The following is a 16,795-nucleotide window of genomic DNA, read 5'->3' as shown; positions in this document are numbered from 1 at the left end:
ATACGTTGCAAATATGTTTAATCGGTGCACAACAGTGTGTGACATACATACACACACGTGTGCGCGTGCGTGTGCAATCGAGGCGCACACACCTGCGCGACGAGTTTTAATCTAGCACGCGGACTTCCGATATCGACGAACGAACAATCGCATTAGCTCCTGAACGCTGCGCACGGCCCGAAACGTATGATAAAAGTGCACGGAGGCGCGGCGTCGCGCGTCGACAAAATTGTTCCAACAAAAATGCAAATAAAAGGTAACAATTTGTCACCCGAACAGATAGAGAGAAGCGCGCGCGCGCGCTACACACAGGACGGGAAATTACGTTACGAAAAGAGGGGCGAGGAATGACGATAAAAAAGTCGAAAAAACTTATAGCACCACCGCGGAAACAGGACGTGCAGAGAGCGAGAGCGAGAGCGAGAGAGAGTGGGAGGGAGAGATACAGATAACAGGAAGTGCAGTGGATAAATGAGGATGCGGTACGGCGGTGGAGGGAGGGGGGACGGAGAATGCTCGACCGCGGCATAATTACGGTTCCTCTGATATACCTCGGCCGTCAGGACTAAACGTATCCCCCCTGCCGCCTCTTTCTCTCTGTGACACCCGGGTCTAAAAAAATAGACCGAGCACCTTGCCGTTATAAATAAAAGAAACGCGAATGCGCGGTCCTGCAAATAAAACAGCCGCGAAATCATCATCCGCCGCCGCCGCCACCGCCGCCGCCGTCGTCGTCGTCGTCGTCCTGGTGCGAATACAGCAACAGCAGCAGCGCGGGCATGCTCCGCGGGCGTTCTCCGAGTCTAAAAAAGACGGCACGCCGGGCAAGGGCAGGGCGTAGGTAGATGATAAAAAAAGTAGTAGCGTGTAGTAAAACAACATGTGAACCGGCCGCCCGCTTTACGGTGGTCTGAATTCAAAAGGATGCACCCGCTACCCGCTAATATAGTTTTTGCATACGCGCGACGATTCCCTTTTTTACGCGCGCGGGCTCGTCGGTCTTTCGAGAGGAAGAGCGACGCTCTCATAATTCAGGTGCCGATGTCCGCGCGATCGATTATGCGGATTAGCCGACGTCTGATTCGATGGCGCCGCAGAGACAGGATTGAAGTCGCGAGACTAAGAGAATGAGGGAGAAAGAGACAGGAAGAGAGAGAGAGAGAGAGAGAGAGAGAGAGAGAGAGAGAGAGAGAAGGCGGAAAAAAGGGAACGATGAAATAGGGCAATCAAAGGCGGAAAAACTATAACGCAGGAACGAAAAAGAAAGAAAGAGAGATAGAGAGAGAGAGAGAGAGAGAGAGAGGGTGAGTAGGAGAAAACACGCGACTCCTTATATAATTACATAATGGACATAATCTCTAATGGACTGCGCGAATGGCGAATCCTTTATCTTCATTCTCTCTTGATTACAGTTATTTCCTCCGGTTCGTTGCAAATAAAGACGTAGAGGCGGGCGGGCGTTCGAGAAAATAAAAGGAATACCCCGTGGACGAGCGGTAATATTGCAAATTCGTTCTTGAAATTCTCCAAGTGTTTGCGCGCGGTTCGTCGGTCGCGTCGCTTCGTCGTGCTTCTGTTATCGTTAATAATCATTTGTATCGCGCGCGGATATTAACGGCGCCAAAGTGACTCCACCTATTTACGGTAATATTAACTGCATGCACGAGAGCGTGCACTCTTAAACAAATTTCGAGGATAAAGGAAACGCGCGCTGAAAAGCAAGCTTTGCCGCTCTGTCTCCCCCCTCCCCTCTCTCTCTCTCTCTCTCTCTCTTGCTTTATTTTTATGACAAGTTGAAAGGTTGCTGAAAAAAAGGGTGAGCAGTCGGCGTGTACGTGCGCGGCCTCTTTAAAACTCGCGACGCATGCACGTGCAAATGGGGCTAAATAAAATAAATAAATAAATACGCGCCGAAAAAAGGAGCCTAGCGGGAGGGAAAGGACGGAAAGAGGTGGAAAGAAGGGAGAGGGAAATTTAACAGCGCCCGTCCCAAGTGATGTTCGGAAAATCCCACCGGTAGGCCGATACCGGCATCGGCCGGAATCCGCTAAATATGTTTCAATGCGCGGCTACGAATAAAGCACAACGGTAAAGCCGAATACGTTTCGAATACGGAGACCGAGAAATAAAAAAGCATGAAAAAAAGAAAAAAACGGAGGAGAAAGACAAATGCAAAACGGCTGCGCGGGCCCGGCGACACGTTGTTGCGAGAGAAAACAGAGCCAGAAGTTGCGTGATAAAAGAGACTGCTAGGGCTGCACGAGGGTGGAAAGTCGGGGAAGGTACTGGGGGGAGGAACAGGTGCGAAGGTCGAGAGCGGGTAATAATAACAGGCTCAAATGCTGTACGCGCGCGCATAATGCCGGACCCCATGACCGCAGTTTTATCTCCTAATAGCGTTAGTTCTTCTCCTCCCCCCCCCCCCGTTTCACCCTGTCAAAAACAAAATGAAAAAGAAGCGAAAGAGACCACGAAGCGAGCGGATGAGGTAGGGGTGGACGGACGCGTTGGCACATAAGAGCGGGAGTTAAAAGCGTTTCCGCGCTCCTCTGGGAGGTCTTCTTTTTCCGCACGTTTTCCGCGCGACGATGAAGAGGAAGCGTCGAATTCGAAACTCAAATTTTCCCGTCGTGCACCACCTGTCGACAGCGGCGACAGCGGCGGCGGACTCTTCGTGCCGCGAATCAACAGAGTCGTCGCGTTGCCGCGATTTCCCGGCCGGCCTTGTTCCCGCGCTTGATCGAAGAAAACTCCGGCCGTCGTCGGCCTCGTCCTCGTCCTCGTCCTCGGCGACGACGACGACGACGACGACGAGCCGATCTCGATGGTCACGCGAGCATAGCCCCCTCGACGAGCTTATTTATTTCCATTGTCGGCGAAAAAGAGCGCGGTCGTAGCTTCGGGGTATTTGGCACGGACAGTGTGCGGCACGGTTTTTGCAACGTAGATCGATAACGGCAAGTCGCGAGAGAAAGAGAAAATGAACGCCCGAGCGAGCCCGAACGAACGAGAGAGATAAAGATACAGAATCCTGGTCTCGTTTCGCGATCGATAAAATTCTCCCCCTCCCCTCCCCCGCCATAAAGAAGTTTTCGTCGAATTTCAGTTGTCAGCTTCGAGAAAGCTGTGTGTTCAACTCTGCCGCGAGTCTAAAGTCACGGCAGAGTTGAAGATTTTCCCGAGCAGGTTCGCGTCGTCGTCGACTCGACGATATCGCGTGTTCGTGTATCCCTATAAATCTGTATAGTTACAGCGCCGGGAGACGGTCAAGAATACCTGGAGGTACTGATCGGCGTGCTCACTGCCATCATACTGCTGCTCCTGTTGGTCTTCTTCATCATCTTGTTCCTGAACCGACGGCAGAAGCTACAGAGCTCCCCGACGGTGCTGAAGAATCCGTTCGGCTTCGCCATCAATATGAAGGTACGCTGCTGACCGGGCGAAGTCGAAGGACGCAAGGACGAGACCGTCGGTTCCTGCAACAAAGCTAATAACAAAAAGCAACGTTAGTGCTTGAAGCTCGTGAGAGTCGGTGGTCGAAGTTACGGACGCAGAAAGACGGAGAAATAAATTGATCGAATCAACACGATGACGCGATGACACGACCGGACGCGTTTCGCTCAAAGGAAATCGAATTTTCAATTCTTCCGGGCTAAATCTTGAGTTCTTGAGAAACCAAAATTCAGCTTCCTTCAACCCCGAAACGCATTTAGTAAAGTATATAAAATAACAAAATTCTGTTAAAGTTAATTGTCCTTCTTCTCGAGCACGAAATCCCTACAATGCTGATAAAAAAGTAATTGCTACGTACTTCGCTTGGTGAAAAAAATTGTAGCCAGAGAAATTATTTTTTATAGTAAACTTACTATAGTGTCAGCGATAAAACTTGTGTAGGTATATCGTGTCTGCTATTTTTTCGTTAAGACAAGAAAATATATTTAATTGGGGCCAAAAATAATTGATTTTAATAATATCGATTATTTTATTCTCTCAACAAGTGTCAATAAAACAAAGCGAAGCGATATATCTTTAATTTATTTAACATATCTTTAATAACTCAATCATCAGCTAAACTTCAGCTTGTTTAGCTAAACTCGACAAAGATCAACGCGCTGGCCGCGGCTCGTGTTAAGTCAACTCAGTGCCCGAGTCTTGTCCCGAAGATGTTTCTTTGAAGATTACAATAAGATGGACGCGTAAAATATATCAAGACGTACGTAACGGATTCGCGATGCCTTCTTCGTGTTTCTCCTCTCATTACGAATCGATCCGTCTTTCGGGAAATAACGCGCGTGACCATATGGCGTCGTTAATTATCGTCGCGAATGAAAGAGGGAACGGCAAATTTCTTTCTCTCTCTCTCTCTCTCTCTCTCTCTCTCTCTCTCTGCAGGGTCTTCTGCTGAACTTGACGCCCGGCGGGATGCTGACGGCGGAAACCGCCAATCACGTATCGCCTGATATACCGGAAGACGTGAGCATGCACGAGTCGCTCACGATGGAGCAGTTTAACTCGCCGCTCGTCAGCCCGCAGTACAAGTCCACGTACGCGATCGTAGCGAGCTCCGGTGAGTAAGCGTCGACGCGTTCTCGCAAGAGAGAGCACCGAGCCAGGGCAAGTAGTAGTTATTCGCGCCGATCAGCTAAGAGTGAAGACAGTTTCAGCCTTTATGGAATTTAACGATATCGAACGAATATCGAGCTTTAATAACCCCGAATGATCCGACAAACGTTTTTTATAACGTTATAACGATCTTATGAATTAAAATTAATAATTTTTAGCCATCTTTCTAGATAGATTAATCTCCTGTCATTTTTATGTTTTGTGCCAAAAATGCGGGTGAATTTTGTCGACATGTCGAATAACCTTAGCGTGGATCATAACTGTAGAAGCGCGATCCCAGGAAAATAATAATAACGATAATATAACTTTCTATCGCATCTAATATACTTGTAAGAACTTTATAACATCTATCGGCTTGTTCGACAAGTTCGTAGAAATTTCTACGGAAAACTCCGCAAGCCGATAAACCCGCAGTCAGGCCTAACTTCATTTTTTTCATATTTTTTTCGATAACCCACCATCGAGAAAACGCGGTTCATCAATATATTGTTAAAAGTTATTCCCACAAAGTTATTCCCAACTGTAAAAGTCTCGGTTTTAAACTCTTCGCGAAAATCTCTACGAGCTTATCGAGTAACAAGCAATAATATACTTATAATAATAATAACATTATTGCATCTGATATACTCCGTTATAGATTAGTGGTAAGAGGACATAGCGGTGAGACATCAAATTCATTGCAAATCTTAAAATTAATAGACTAAACAATACTTGTGTCAAGGCTGTATCTGTCAGATATTTAGTCGCTGAGAATTGATATTGGCCAATAAGAGCCGCATGAGAATGCCGGTAGTAAATAATTTGTTATGGCAGGATAAAATCCAGAATTTTTTACACCCTGAATATTTAGCTATTTATACCGAATGACTCCAAAAAATAGCTGATGATATCGTTCTTCTTTAATTGCTTCTGTCTTCCTCCGACTTTCTCCGTCTCTTGCGAAAATTTAGTCACGGCTGACGGTCTTTTAATAGCATCTCGTCGGGGTTGCTCGGAAGAATCTCTGCTCAGGATCGCTCAATTATTCCCCAGATTTCTATTGTAGCCTCTGAGGAGGATGGAATTATTTCAATCGGAATACTTTTACGATGCCTGCGCTGTAGGCTTATTCTGTAACTTTTGCTGCAGTGTCTTGCTGCGTTTAATTTTATTCTTACTAAACCCCAACCATGCTTACTGCGCTGCATTTGATTATACTCACTGTACCGTGTTTAACTGTACTCACCGCTCGACTCCACTTTGAATGACAATGTCGTTATTGTTACGTTATCATCGTACAAATAACGTAACATACGGTATAAAAGCACTGCGGCGATAACTGCAGCGACCGACTGTCGTTAAAAGTAGCAGAACATACCTATGCCGGAGCGATGCTCCTGCGGGTCGGTCCGCGAGACTCGCAGCCTCGCGGCCGGCAGGACTCTGAAGTCGCGATCGTCTTTCCAGAATCCCCGAAGGACTTCCAGAACATAGAAATTCCGGAAGAGAGCGTGCGACTGGACGCGCGACCGGAGTCTGCGGTCGGTCCGTCCAGCTGCTCCTCATCACCGACTAACTCGCCGGCTCGTCATTCCCAGCACTACAGGACCCTTCAAAGTTACAGCAGTCCAACTAGGAAACTCAATATCGCGGTTACGCCCAATCACCAAAGGGATGTCGATCAGGTTCACTCGAAGCGCTGGCACACAGCGCCAAAGGAGAAGCACAAGGTACATATTAGTTGTACAATTTGACGGTACATTTGACTGATTGCGCGGCCAAAGGGGAAAGTACAGGCGCGTTACGTTGACGTTCGTGCGAAAATCGAAAACCACCAACTCGCGCGGCGCGCTACTTCAAGCTCGCTCGACTTCAAGCCCCGACGAAGGGGCTTGCGTCGAGGCCGTATAATTTCCACGTGCTCGCCGTCGTATTTGTCTTGTTGCGAGGGAATTTATTTCACAAGAGGCAGAAGGAGGGGGAGGGAGGAGCGACGAGAGACGACGACGGTAACGAGAGCGTGTGCGTCTCATTTGCAGATACCAGCGCCCGTCGTCAGCTGGAACATCGCACCTAGTATGAACAAGCCGTACAAGTGCAAGGAAATAGAGCCAACCAATATACCACGACAGTGCCTGCGAACGACGGAGAAACTCGGCTCGCGGAACGTGGGAGAGGTGCGGACGGTAACGACACGAACGCTTCGTTCGTGAGAGAGCGCGCGTGACCGTGAAAATCGCATGTTGCGAAAACGCGTTACGTGACAAAGCGCGAACATTGTCGCGGGACATTGCCGCCTTATCCCGAATTCGAGAATTCGCGCTCTCTGAATTTTTTCGGGCGAGATTCCGCTCGAAGAGCGGAACTGACAGTGAGTAACTCCTCACTGATATCGATGGAATTCTTCCACTGTGAGTAGTCCACCGTCGCGGAAACAAATATATCCGAGCGAATTGCGATATAATTATTTGAATTAAGAATTTATTTGTACACCCAAGTACACATCCGCCCTAAGTTTGAATGAAATGTTCGATTTCGCGATCTTGCGATTTCGGGAATGGGAATCTCCACTCACTTTCAGTGATTTTGCTGTAAACATTCGGAGCTAATAAAGCTGCAGGACCAATAGAGAGCCGATAAGAGAAATTCACTCTAATCGACCGAAACACTCACTCGCATGCATCGTAAGAATCCCCTACCCTAAGTTTGAATTAAACATTCAATCTTTTTATTTCAAGTGGCGGTATTTGCATTATCACTTAAGAGTGAACGAACGATTTGAATCTTGAAGCTGATTTCAACAATTTGACAATAATGTGCCAAAGTTTGAACGATAACGAACGCTGAAAAAATGTGGCCGCAGCGTAGCGACGGCGACGGATGCGCGTTTCTGGATCGGCCGTGCTTAATCGCGGACGACGTGTGGGCGATGGCGAAACGCAATTTACATATTTATCCTACCGGCATACATACGTTACATTCGACAATGCTAATATGTACCTGTTTGTTGCGTGAATACTTTGAAACCTTGATATGCGCAGTAACACGCGCGTACGGTCGCATCGAGCTTCAACGTTTGCTGTTTATCGGTTCGTGCACCGTCGACTCGTCATTCTTGACTCGGCACGGAAAATCGAGTTAATTAATATCGGCCGCGAGGAGGCCGTCGAATCGCAGACACATGCGTTGTCCCGAGAGAAGAAAGATGCAGCGAAGCTCGCGAGAAGCGGGGAATACCGGAAGCGCGCAATCGCCTCTTGAGAACTTGCGACACCGCAGTGCCGCAAACTACTGTTGTCGTTGTTATTATTATTATTATTATTTACTATTACTATTCCATTGTTATTCCGGGCGAACTGTATTTTTTCGATCGATTGTTCCGTCGCGCTGTTGAAAATTTCCGGAGCAATTCTACGCTCTCGATATGTTCCTCGGGAAATTGTTCCGCCCTCGGAATTTGGAAATTTCGACTGGCCGGCTCGTCGCGCGTTCGCCGATCGCTGTTTTTCTCTTCGATCGATCAGACGAGCGCTGAATATATGGACGGCTCTCGCGGTGATTTTGCAGGTCATAATATGCGAAGCGGTGGGTCTGGACGAGGTTGTGTCCGGCGCCCCCAGACTAGTGGTCGCCCGTGTGCCCTTGTGCAGCGGCGACATTCGCACTAACAACGCGGTCGATCAGATGAGGGAGGTGCGATTCCTGTCGTGCCTGTCCGACCCGAACGTGGCGCGAGTCCTGGGGGTGTGCACGGTCGAGCCGGTGCCGTGGACGATCATCGAGTACACCGAGCTCGGTGATCTCGCTCATTACCTGCAGTACAGTGTACCACTCACGGGAACGCTCAGGCCGAATTGCAACTTGAAAGCTCTCAGGTAACGTACCCGCGGGGAGTAATCGTGTTAATCACGGTAGCGGAGAATCTGAACAAATCGAGGGGGAAATGATTTAACTCTGTAGCGGTAGAGATGTGTAACGTCTGTGTCGATCGGCCGACCGAGATTGTCTCTTTCTCTCGCGGAATGTTGAGCCTGTTAAGATGAGCAAGAGAAACGACTCAGTTCTAAGGGGACAGAGAGAACAGGGGCATCTGTTAATCGAGATTGAGACGAGTTTTCTTCCTCCCGCGAAATTTTGCGGTGAATGTTTATTCGCGAGAATAAACATACGTTCTATTTCGACGGCAGGTTAAGGAAAAGAGAGAAAAACTGGACGTATGCAAACGCACACGGCATCGGTCGGTGTGTCAGTAGCTCTGAAAAGGTTAATTAATCCTTCCTAGTGAATTTACGACCGAATTTTGCCGTACAAACGGCGCGAGCGGATATGAATAAATGGCCGAAATCAGCCGTGTCATGACAACATATGGCGATATTTCGAATCTAACGGGAGAATAGAGATAGATAGCGGTTGACGAGTGTGCGCGACACGAGCCGTAACATTTCTACCGAATATAACGATGGTCCGAATTGATTAACAATCCAAATATCAACCGCTCTCTGTTTGATGAAGAGCGCGCTAATGTTGTAAAAAATGTGACTTTAATAACTTTCCTCTCTAGGAGATTAGCCGTTGGACGCTCGAATACAGCTGTTCTGCGATTAATTGCCTCTTTCTTCTACGTAAAATTAAATCGACGAGTATTAAATATCTTTTCCTGCACCATACATCTTCCCGATCCTGTAAGATCTGATTTCTAGTAAAACGTTCGTCTCTCTCTCCCTCTCTCTCTCTCTCTCTCTCTCTCTGCTCCAGCGAAAGTTTTATACAAAATCTAGTCGATAAATTTCACTTCTTTTCAGTCAGAGTTGCCTGCTGTACATGGGCACGCAGATAGCCTCCGGGATGAGATTCCTCGAGTCGAAGAATCTGGTGCACAAAGACCTGGCGGCCAGGAACTGCCTCGTGGGTCGTTGCTACACCGTCAAAGTAACCGACATTGCGATGTGCAGCGATCTTTACAAGAAGGATTACAGCGATATCGGCGGTAGACCGCCCGCGCCGATCCGGTGGCTACCGTGGGAGAGTATTTTGCTGGTGAGACCATCGCCTTCCGAAACATATCTCATCATTCCTCAACGTCACGCAATTAAAAATCGCTTTACAATGACCCAACGACGTTAAAATTTCAGGACAGGTACACATGCTCGAGCAGCATTTGGTCCTTCGCCGTGACGCTCTGGGAGGTGATGAGTTTGGCCAGGGAGAAACCCTTCCAGCATTTGTCCAACGATCAAGTTATCCAGAACGCCGAGCATATGTATTACGGAGCGGAGCTGCAAGTGAGAGCAATCGATTCGCATAACTCTGTGCTCCTGCACAGAGAGAACGATTTAGTTGAATTTAACAAATGCTTATTTGGAATAGTCCAAATAAATTTTTTGATTGATCGAACGGAGTTTTGTTTGACGCAACAAAAATATTTTGTTGCAGCTTAGTTCCAACGAAATGTTTTCGTTGCGTCAAACAAAATTTTGTTCGATCAATCAAAAAATTTATTTCGACTGTTCCAAACAAGCATTTGTTAGATTCAACTAAATCGTTCTCTCTGTGCGAATGTGTTTCTCATTATCCCGCTGGATTTCGAGACCTCTTTCTTAACCTTAGAGTGCTAGTATTAATTTTCAATATTTGCTCCTGCCGTTGCGGCATCTCCCAAGCGGGCGATACGTTAAAACTGATATCGACAGCCGATACTTGTAGAGTGCTGATACGTCCAAAAGGATGTATTCCCGATCGAGAAAGATTATATATAATTATATAAGATCATATGTAATTATACATAAATTATTATTACACATGATTCATGTATGAATATTGTTTCTACATGGTCGAGTACATAATTGTATGAAATCATACATACATTGAAAAAAATACTGTTAAATGAAAAAAAAAGAAGATAAGATTTTTTGCTGCAATTGTATGTCCACATCACGAGCTGCTATAAACACAAGCATTTGTGCAACAGCATTTTTCTCACTGTGGACATATACAGGGTACATCTAAACTCCACCGACAAATTCGCAGGATAGATTCTACATAAAAAAGTCTTTGTATCCTCAAGCACTTAGTTTCTGAGAGATACAGCTACCCCGCACGAGATCTCAGTTTCAAAAAATATATATTTTATCTGTTAAATCATATTTTACACAAATAAGTAACTAGATATATACAGGGTGTCCCATTTTAACTTTCGCATTAAAAAATCTCGAAAACTATAAAAGATATTAAAAGAAGCTAAAACACGTTTTCCATGATTTCGAAGGGGAAAGAGAATGGCATTATCAGTTTTTTATTTGAAGGGCATTTTCAAGGTCAGTTGAAGGTCAACTTAATTTTTTTAAATAGAAAGCCCAATTTTTTATTACATCTTCTTTTTCTACCAATTAATTTTAACAACTTTTGTCTGAAACATTTTTTTATTTGCCTAATATTTTTTAAAATATTTAAGGGAAACTTGGTAACTTTTTCAACCTTTAACTTACGATATCTCGTTAACTATTTGTCGAAAGAAAGAAAAAAATAGTATTAGACTTTTTTACTTTATTTACTATCAAGAATATATTACTATAATAGTGCCCTAACTTTTGTTAATTTAATAATTTTGAAATTTCCAAAGGTCGATAAGCAAGTGATATCAAGAAAAAATAATGTGTTTTTTAATTGCACTCGCAACAAGACAAGATTATTTGCTTAATATTCAGAAATTATCAAAATTGATAGCTATTATTTTCACAAACAAGTAAAAAAGTGTTTTAACAGCACTCTCGACCCGCTTATCTTGACACATTTTCTTTCGTCATCGTCTGAAGGCTATATCTCAAAAATCAAGCTTTCGCGAATACATGTTTACTCAGATCTTTTTACTTACTTTCATCAACATGGAACCTATCTTGTTGTAAGTTTGTCGATAGAGTTCACAAACGCCCTTTATAATTACATATATTTATCTATGGCCGCAGAGGAATAAAATTTATATGTAGTTTTTTTTTTCGCCGGATCATCCACAACTTTTCTCATGATATCTGAATGGGGAGGCAAGAATTGAGATTAAGATCAGGTCTGGAAGCGCAGAACTGGCACTCTAGGCTTAACCAAAAATGAGAAGTCGATCGGGAATGAAAATCAAGACTTATATCTGTGCGACGCTATTTTCTAATCCCCGTCGGCCGCCGCTTCCAGGTTTTTCTGCCGAAACCAACCATGTGTCCGGAGGAGGTGTATCGGATGATGTGTTCATGCTGGAGAAGGGACGAGACATCGCGACCAACCTTCAAGGACATCTACACGTTCCTGAAGAACATAATAACGGACTATCGACCCGGTGCATAAAGAGTAATCTCGGCAAACTGTGATACGGGAACGGATCGTCTCCTTCGGATGCGAACGACGACGACGTCGGGAGTGTCCCCTTCTCCCCCTTGCCTACCTGCCCGCCAAAGGTGGGTGGTTGAGGCGAGGTTTCGCGCTCGACCTTTCGATCAGAGATTCTCCGGAAAATGTACAATCGTTAGTTTGTAGACGCACGTGTGTCTCGGAGACGAGACTCTCGCGAGACGCGACACGCTGCCCGATGCACGTGCCCTTCCTCCTCCTCATCCTTCACCCTCTGCCGTCTGGGAAGTTCAAGAGACCGGCCACGTACGCGGCTCGATCGGGAGAAACGATCTCCTGAGCGGACGCTATCGTAAGCTGTCTCGCCGAGGTGAAAAGACGATAACGAAGTCGTCATCGTAATCGGAGCGAGCACATGGAAACGGGAGTGCGAAGACGTCCAAGTATCGCGCGCAAAGTTCGTTTCTCTCGAGAGATAGAGGCCTCGCCTCTCGTCGTCGAGCGAGAGCAGCGTTCTTCAAGCGTACGTGCGTGCGTGCGTGCGTGCGTGCGTGCGTGCGTGCGTGCGTGCGTGCGTGCGTGCGTGCACGCTAGCGCGTCGCCCTCGTCTGCGGACGTCATTCGTAAATGGAACGTCATTGAATATTTTCTAGTCAGTACGAGTCTTTGATTCTCACGAAAGTGCTATCGTGTACAGTATTCTGACATTAATAATGTGTAATATGTACGCTACTATGCTCAGTACCGAATACAAAAGTCTATCCATTTGTACATACGAAAGTCTAGGTCTTAAACGCTAGGTGAACGGGAAATTTTTACGGCAGTAAGCGCGCTGTCACGACGGTTCGCCGCAATTAGTTTCGCCCGGCTTTCCCCTACACACACGGACAGGATTTTATAGTGAGGATTATCAAAGTAGTTCGAATTCGTTGTAAAATTATTAATGAGTCAAACGGTCTCCCAGCTGAGGAACATGTCGGCTACATTCTGTTCTGTCGCCCTGTTGTCTCATACGTGCTATTCATACGTTAGGAATTCTCGGGAGTGTTGCTATGAAAAATTACACTGTATAAACTTATTTACTGTTAGAGAAATTTTTGCTCACTTGCCGATTCACTCGCTACTTGAGACTGCGCCGTCGGAGAGGAAATGCATTTACCACGTTCCTCAGTGAAAAGTGCTGCGTTCCCTAGCAAGATCAATTCTAGCGACAATCTAGTCTCTTGCACTACGAGGAAACATGGCGAGATTGGAAAGAATTTACATGGGAAGGAAGGAAGGAAGCTATAACATTCTCTCCGTGTACGTGAAACTTTTACTCTCTTTCTCGGAAGCCTCCTGCTCGCCGGCGCGGGGCCGCGCTCGATCGTAACTGTTTTCTAGCTTAATTCACAAACGCAGTGGATTAATTGCTCAAAGTGTAAAGAGAAAAAAGAAAGAGCCACTATCTGTGGATGAAAAATACAAGATAGATCTTTAGTCGGTAAGAGAGAGAGAGAGAGAGAGAGAGAGAGAGAGAGAAGAGGAAAAATTTGCAGATGTGCGCGCGAGCGCGACATGATTTCGTTCAGCTTGACCGTCTTTACCACGCCCTAAAAATTTCGAACTTAGTCGACTTGTACATTTCGAGTGCCCATCAGTAGTGAGTACTTATCATTCTCCATCGTTCGCGTTTTTCCGTTTTGAGGAACTGTACTGTGTTGTAAGAGGCGTAGTTTTCGCGTATGTTCTTCCCGAGGACGTAAGCACATATCTCCCACTCGTTTTTATTTACGACTTAAGAGCAGCGACATGCTAAAGAACATCCTAGCGACGAGTATCATGCTTTGGAAGGAATCAATAAAAGTTTAAACAACGCCACACACGTCTGTTGGATTTTTCCGATCGTTGCGCACGTCGCGCTTGAACGTGAAGCGACGTGAAACGTGCGAGATCTCGTGTGGGAAACGAAATTATGAAAAGAAAAAGACAAAAAAAAAAGAAGAGAGAGATTGTATCAACTTATGCTTTCGATTTGTCAGCGGCGAATATTCGTAGTGTATTAATCGTTCGCGAAAAATTACATTGTAATTTTAATACGATACATGTTTGTGTGTATTGTAATTCGACGTATCTTATTTTTCGTCCTGTAATTAATTCATGTGTCACTTACGAAATATGTGCGACGATTCGCAGACATGCGATGATGGATAAGAGAATAAATTTGGGACAGAGTAACGTTCGAACGTCCTGACCCTTGCTATCCGAGCGCGAGTCGGACAAACAGGTCGCCTCGACATAATTGTTCGTTAATTTTATGGGTATCAGATATGAGAAAACAAGCTCGATATCGATCTTGATTGACGGTAATCTCGGCACGAGATTGTGCTCGATAATACATCGACTTCTTACACGAAGAAAACAGCATACGGAGGAAACGGAAAGTTTATCCCCCTCTCCACCGTTTTGTACTCCTCACTGGCAAAAAGATTGCTGTAGATGTCACACCGAGAAAAAATCCTCATTGAATAATAATTTCATCATGAATATCAGACTTACATATCGCATAATTGAGATACATTAACACCAAAGTCCAAATTTTTCACGTATATTGCAACGATTAATTGTTTGTTAGGATATCTTTTTAATTTTATATTGTGAAAATTACACGTGTTACACGTCAAATAATTTCTCATAGTTCCTTCAAACGTTTCAAGTAATATAAATGTATTCCTATAGACAAATTGGTACTTTCTCTTTCAGTGTGCAAATGTCAAAATCTTCCAGAAAACTTTCCTCCACGCAGAGATACTCCCCTCTCCGTTCGTTTGATAGATCCTCGTTGCTTTCTTATTTTCGACAAACAAAGGCACGAAGATTCGTCTAATGTAACCTATGCACTACACTATATCGCTTGATTAAATTGATTATCTCACACGTCAAAGATCCCGCTGATAAAGTAATCGACTAAGCCATTATACGAAATAGTAAAAGATCAGCACGTATTAAAACGTTCATTCGATTACACATGGACCACTCGATATTAACAAGAGAACCTCGCGAATCGGAAAATCCTGATCTCAATGAAACTTTGCGCACATGCAGATAAATCAGAGAGATGGAGGAATTTTAGAATTTTTATCTCTGATCCCAATTTCGGGACCAAACAATGTGGCTCTCGACTTTTCTCGATATTTCTCTTGAACTCTTCGAAATATCAGAAAATGTTTTATACGGAATTTTATTATTTCAGTTTTTAACCATGCGATAATAATGTTTCGAGAAAATAATTATTTTCTCAAAAAAACTCAATCAGGCAACTTCACATGGTAGTTCTGCGTGAAGTATTTCCAATTTTTAAATACATAGCGCATACAATAGTAGAATAGACGTCGATATCCTCTTATAAAAGAGGCACGAGGAGTGAAATTCGAAGATATTTCAAAAGTCTTTTCTTATTCCGAGATTCGTATATCTTGTATAAAACTCACACCCAGCTCACTAAAACTCACCAATCCCAGCTGTTTGGGCTAAGAGAATCAGAGCGCGAAATTTCTCGAAAATCTCTCAAGCACACTCACACTTGCCGTAAACGGCAATCGCAACGTGCTTTCCCCCCCCCCCCTCCTACGATCGGAAAATGTAATTGGTAATTTTCCGATGTAATCGCACATTATTTATTCTGATACAGTCCGATTCCGATAATTCCGCACAAAATACTAATAATACGATAAGATAAAACATTGAAAAATAGCAGCGAGATTCTCCCACGACGTCTATGATATAACCTTGCACCAAGTCTATATGACAAACATATTTTTCTCTCCTCCAGAATTAACACGCTGAAGTGCTTTTCCCCCCAGATGTTTAACGTGTCATTAACACTCAAACATCGAAAGATATCGGAACAACGTATCTACTCTCGATATCTGTTCGATATGAAGGAAGGCTGTGTGTTTGAAGAATCGCTTGAGAATCGCTCTGGAAAAGGAAGAAAGAGAGAAAGAGAGAGTTCGAAGCGAGCTTCGAGTCCAGTTTGCAGCTCAATTGCGAAACTGCCTAGAGAACACTGTCTTCTGCATTATAATGAACCATTATAATGAACTCTTTCTACCATGGCACAATCGGTTTAACGAACTCTCGACTGTTATCGCCGCAGCCAATTGTACTAACGTGTTGCGAAAACGTGTGAACGAATGTGCGAAACTATCGCGATGCTGGTACCGCAGATTTCACGCGAGCAGCTCAAGCTCCGTTCGAGTTAGTCACGTACGTCAAAAAGAGAGACAAGAAATACTCAATTCAACAAACAGAGGAAGAAAGAAAAGCAGAAAACGGGGCAAAGGAAGAAAAGACATAAATCCGATGTATAATTTCATTTGTCGAATATTCGTGAATCTCGGCGCCTGTCGATCACGTCGCTCCACGAATATGACACGTTTGAGTGGCATTTTCTTTATTTCTTCTCAACTGTCATTCGCAACTCGTTCTCGCCTAAAGAATCGCGGGAAGTATCCGCCTTGGAAGCGCTTCGCCGCGATCCGAATCCCGAATGCAGAAATTCCGCTCGGGATCTCTCTCTCTCTCTCTCTCTCTCCTCTCTCTCTCTCTCTCTCTCTCTGTCTCCTCCCTCACTCCCTCTCTTTTTCTCGTCCCGGCTCTTCTCGCTCACTAGATGCTCACTCGATCGTATTAGATTATCGGCAATCGTGCGTATGACTCATGTACGATGCAAATCATCGTTATCTAACATCTCATAACGACTGATAATGAGATACACGTCGATGCGATACGACGTGCGCTCGCTCGCCCGCAGTGTGCACATGTGTGTGTGTGTGTGTACACGCACACCGCTGTTCGTACACGCGCCCGTGAGTGT

General features: G+C 45.0%; 1 protein-coding gene across 2 annotated transcripts in view; it reads left to right on the top strand.

Moving 5' to 3' along the window:
* LOC105188789 (discoidin domain-containing receptor tyrosine kinase B) overlaps window positions 1-13,917 on the top strand; it is a 166,784-nt gene extending 152,867 nt beyond the window's left edge. The window contains exons 10-17 of one of the 2 annotated variants that reach the window (XM_025299880.1): window positions 3,254-3,423; window positions 4,393-4,567; window positions 6,070-6,332; window positions 6,642-6,779; window positions 8,170-8,477; window positions 9,405-9,639; window positions 9,735-9,884; window positions 11,785-13,917. In XM_025299880.1, the coding sequence (XP_025155665.1) occupies window positions 3,254-3,423; window positions 4,393-4,567; window positions 6,070-6,332; window positions 6,642-6,779; window positions 8,170-8,477; window positions 9,405-9,639; window positions 9,735-9,884; window positions 11,785-11,934 (1,589 nt within the window). In that variant the 3' untranslated portion in view covers window positions 11,935-13,917. Of the gene's footprint in view, window positions 1-3,247; window positions 3,424-4,392; window positions 4,568-6,069; window positions 6,333-6,641; window positions 6,780-8,169; window positions 8,478-9,404; window positions 9,640-9,734; window positions 9,885-11,784 lie in introns of both variants that reach the window. The other variant, XM_011150422.3, reaches the window with a different exon arrangement.
* The last annotated feature ends 2,878 nt before the right edge of the window (window positions 13,918-16,795 follow it).

Source organism: Harpegnathos saltator, unplaced genomic scaffold, assembly GCF_003227715.2.
Source record: "Harpegnathos saltator strain DR-91 unplaced genomic scaffold, Hsal_v8.6 scaffold295, whole genome shotgun sequence".
NCBI lineage: Eukaryota > Metazoa > Arthropoda > Insecta > Hymenoptera > Formicidae > Harpegnathos > Harpegnathos saltator.
The sequence above is the reverse complement of the archived record's forward strand: the minus strand, read 5'-3'. Positions and strand labels throughout refer to the sequence as shown.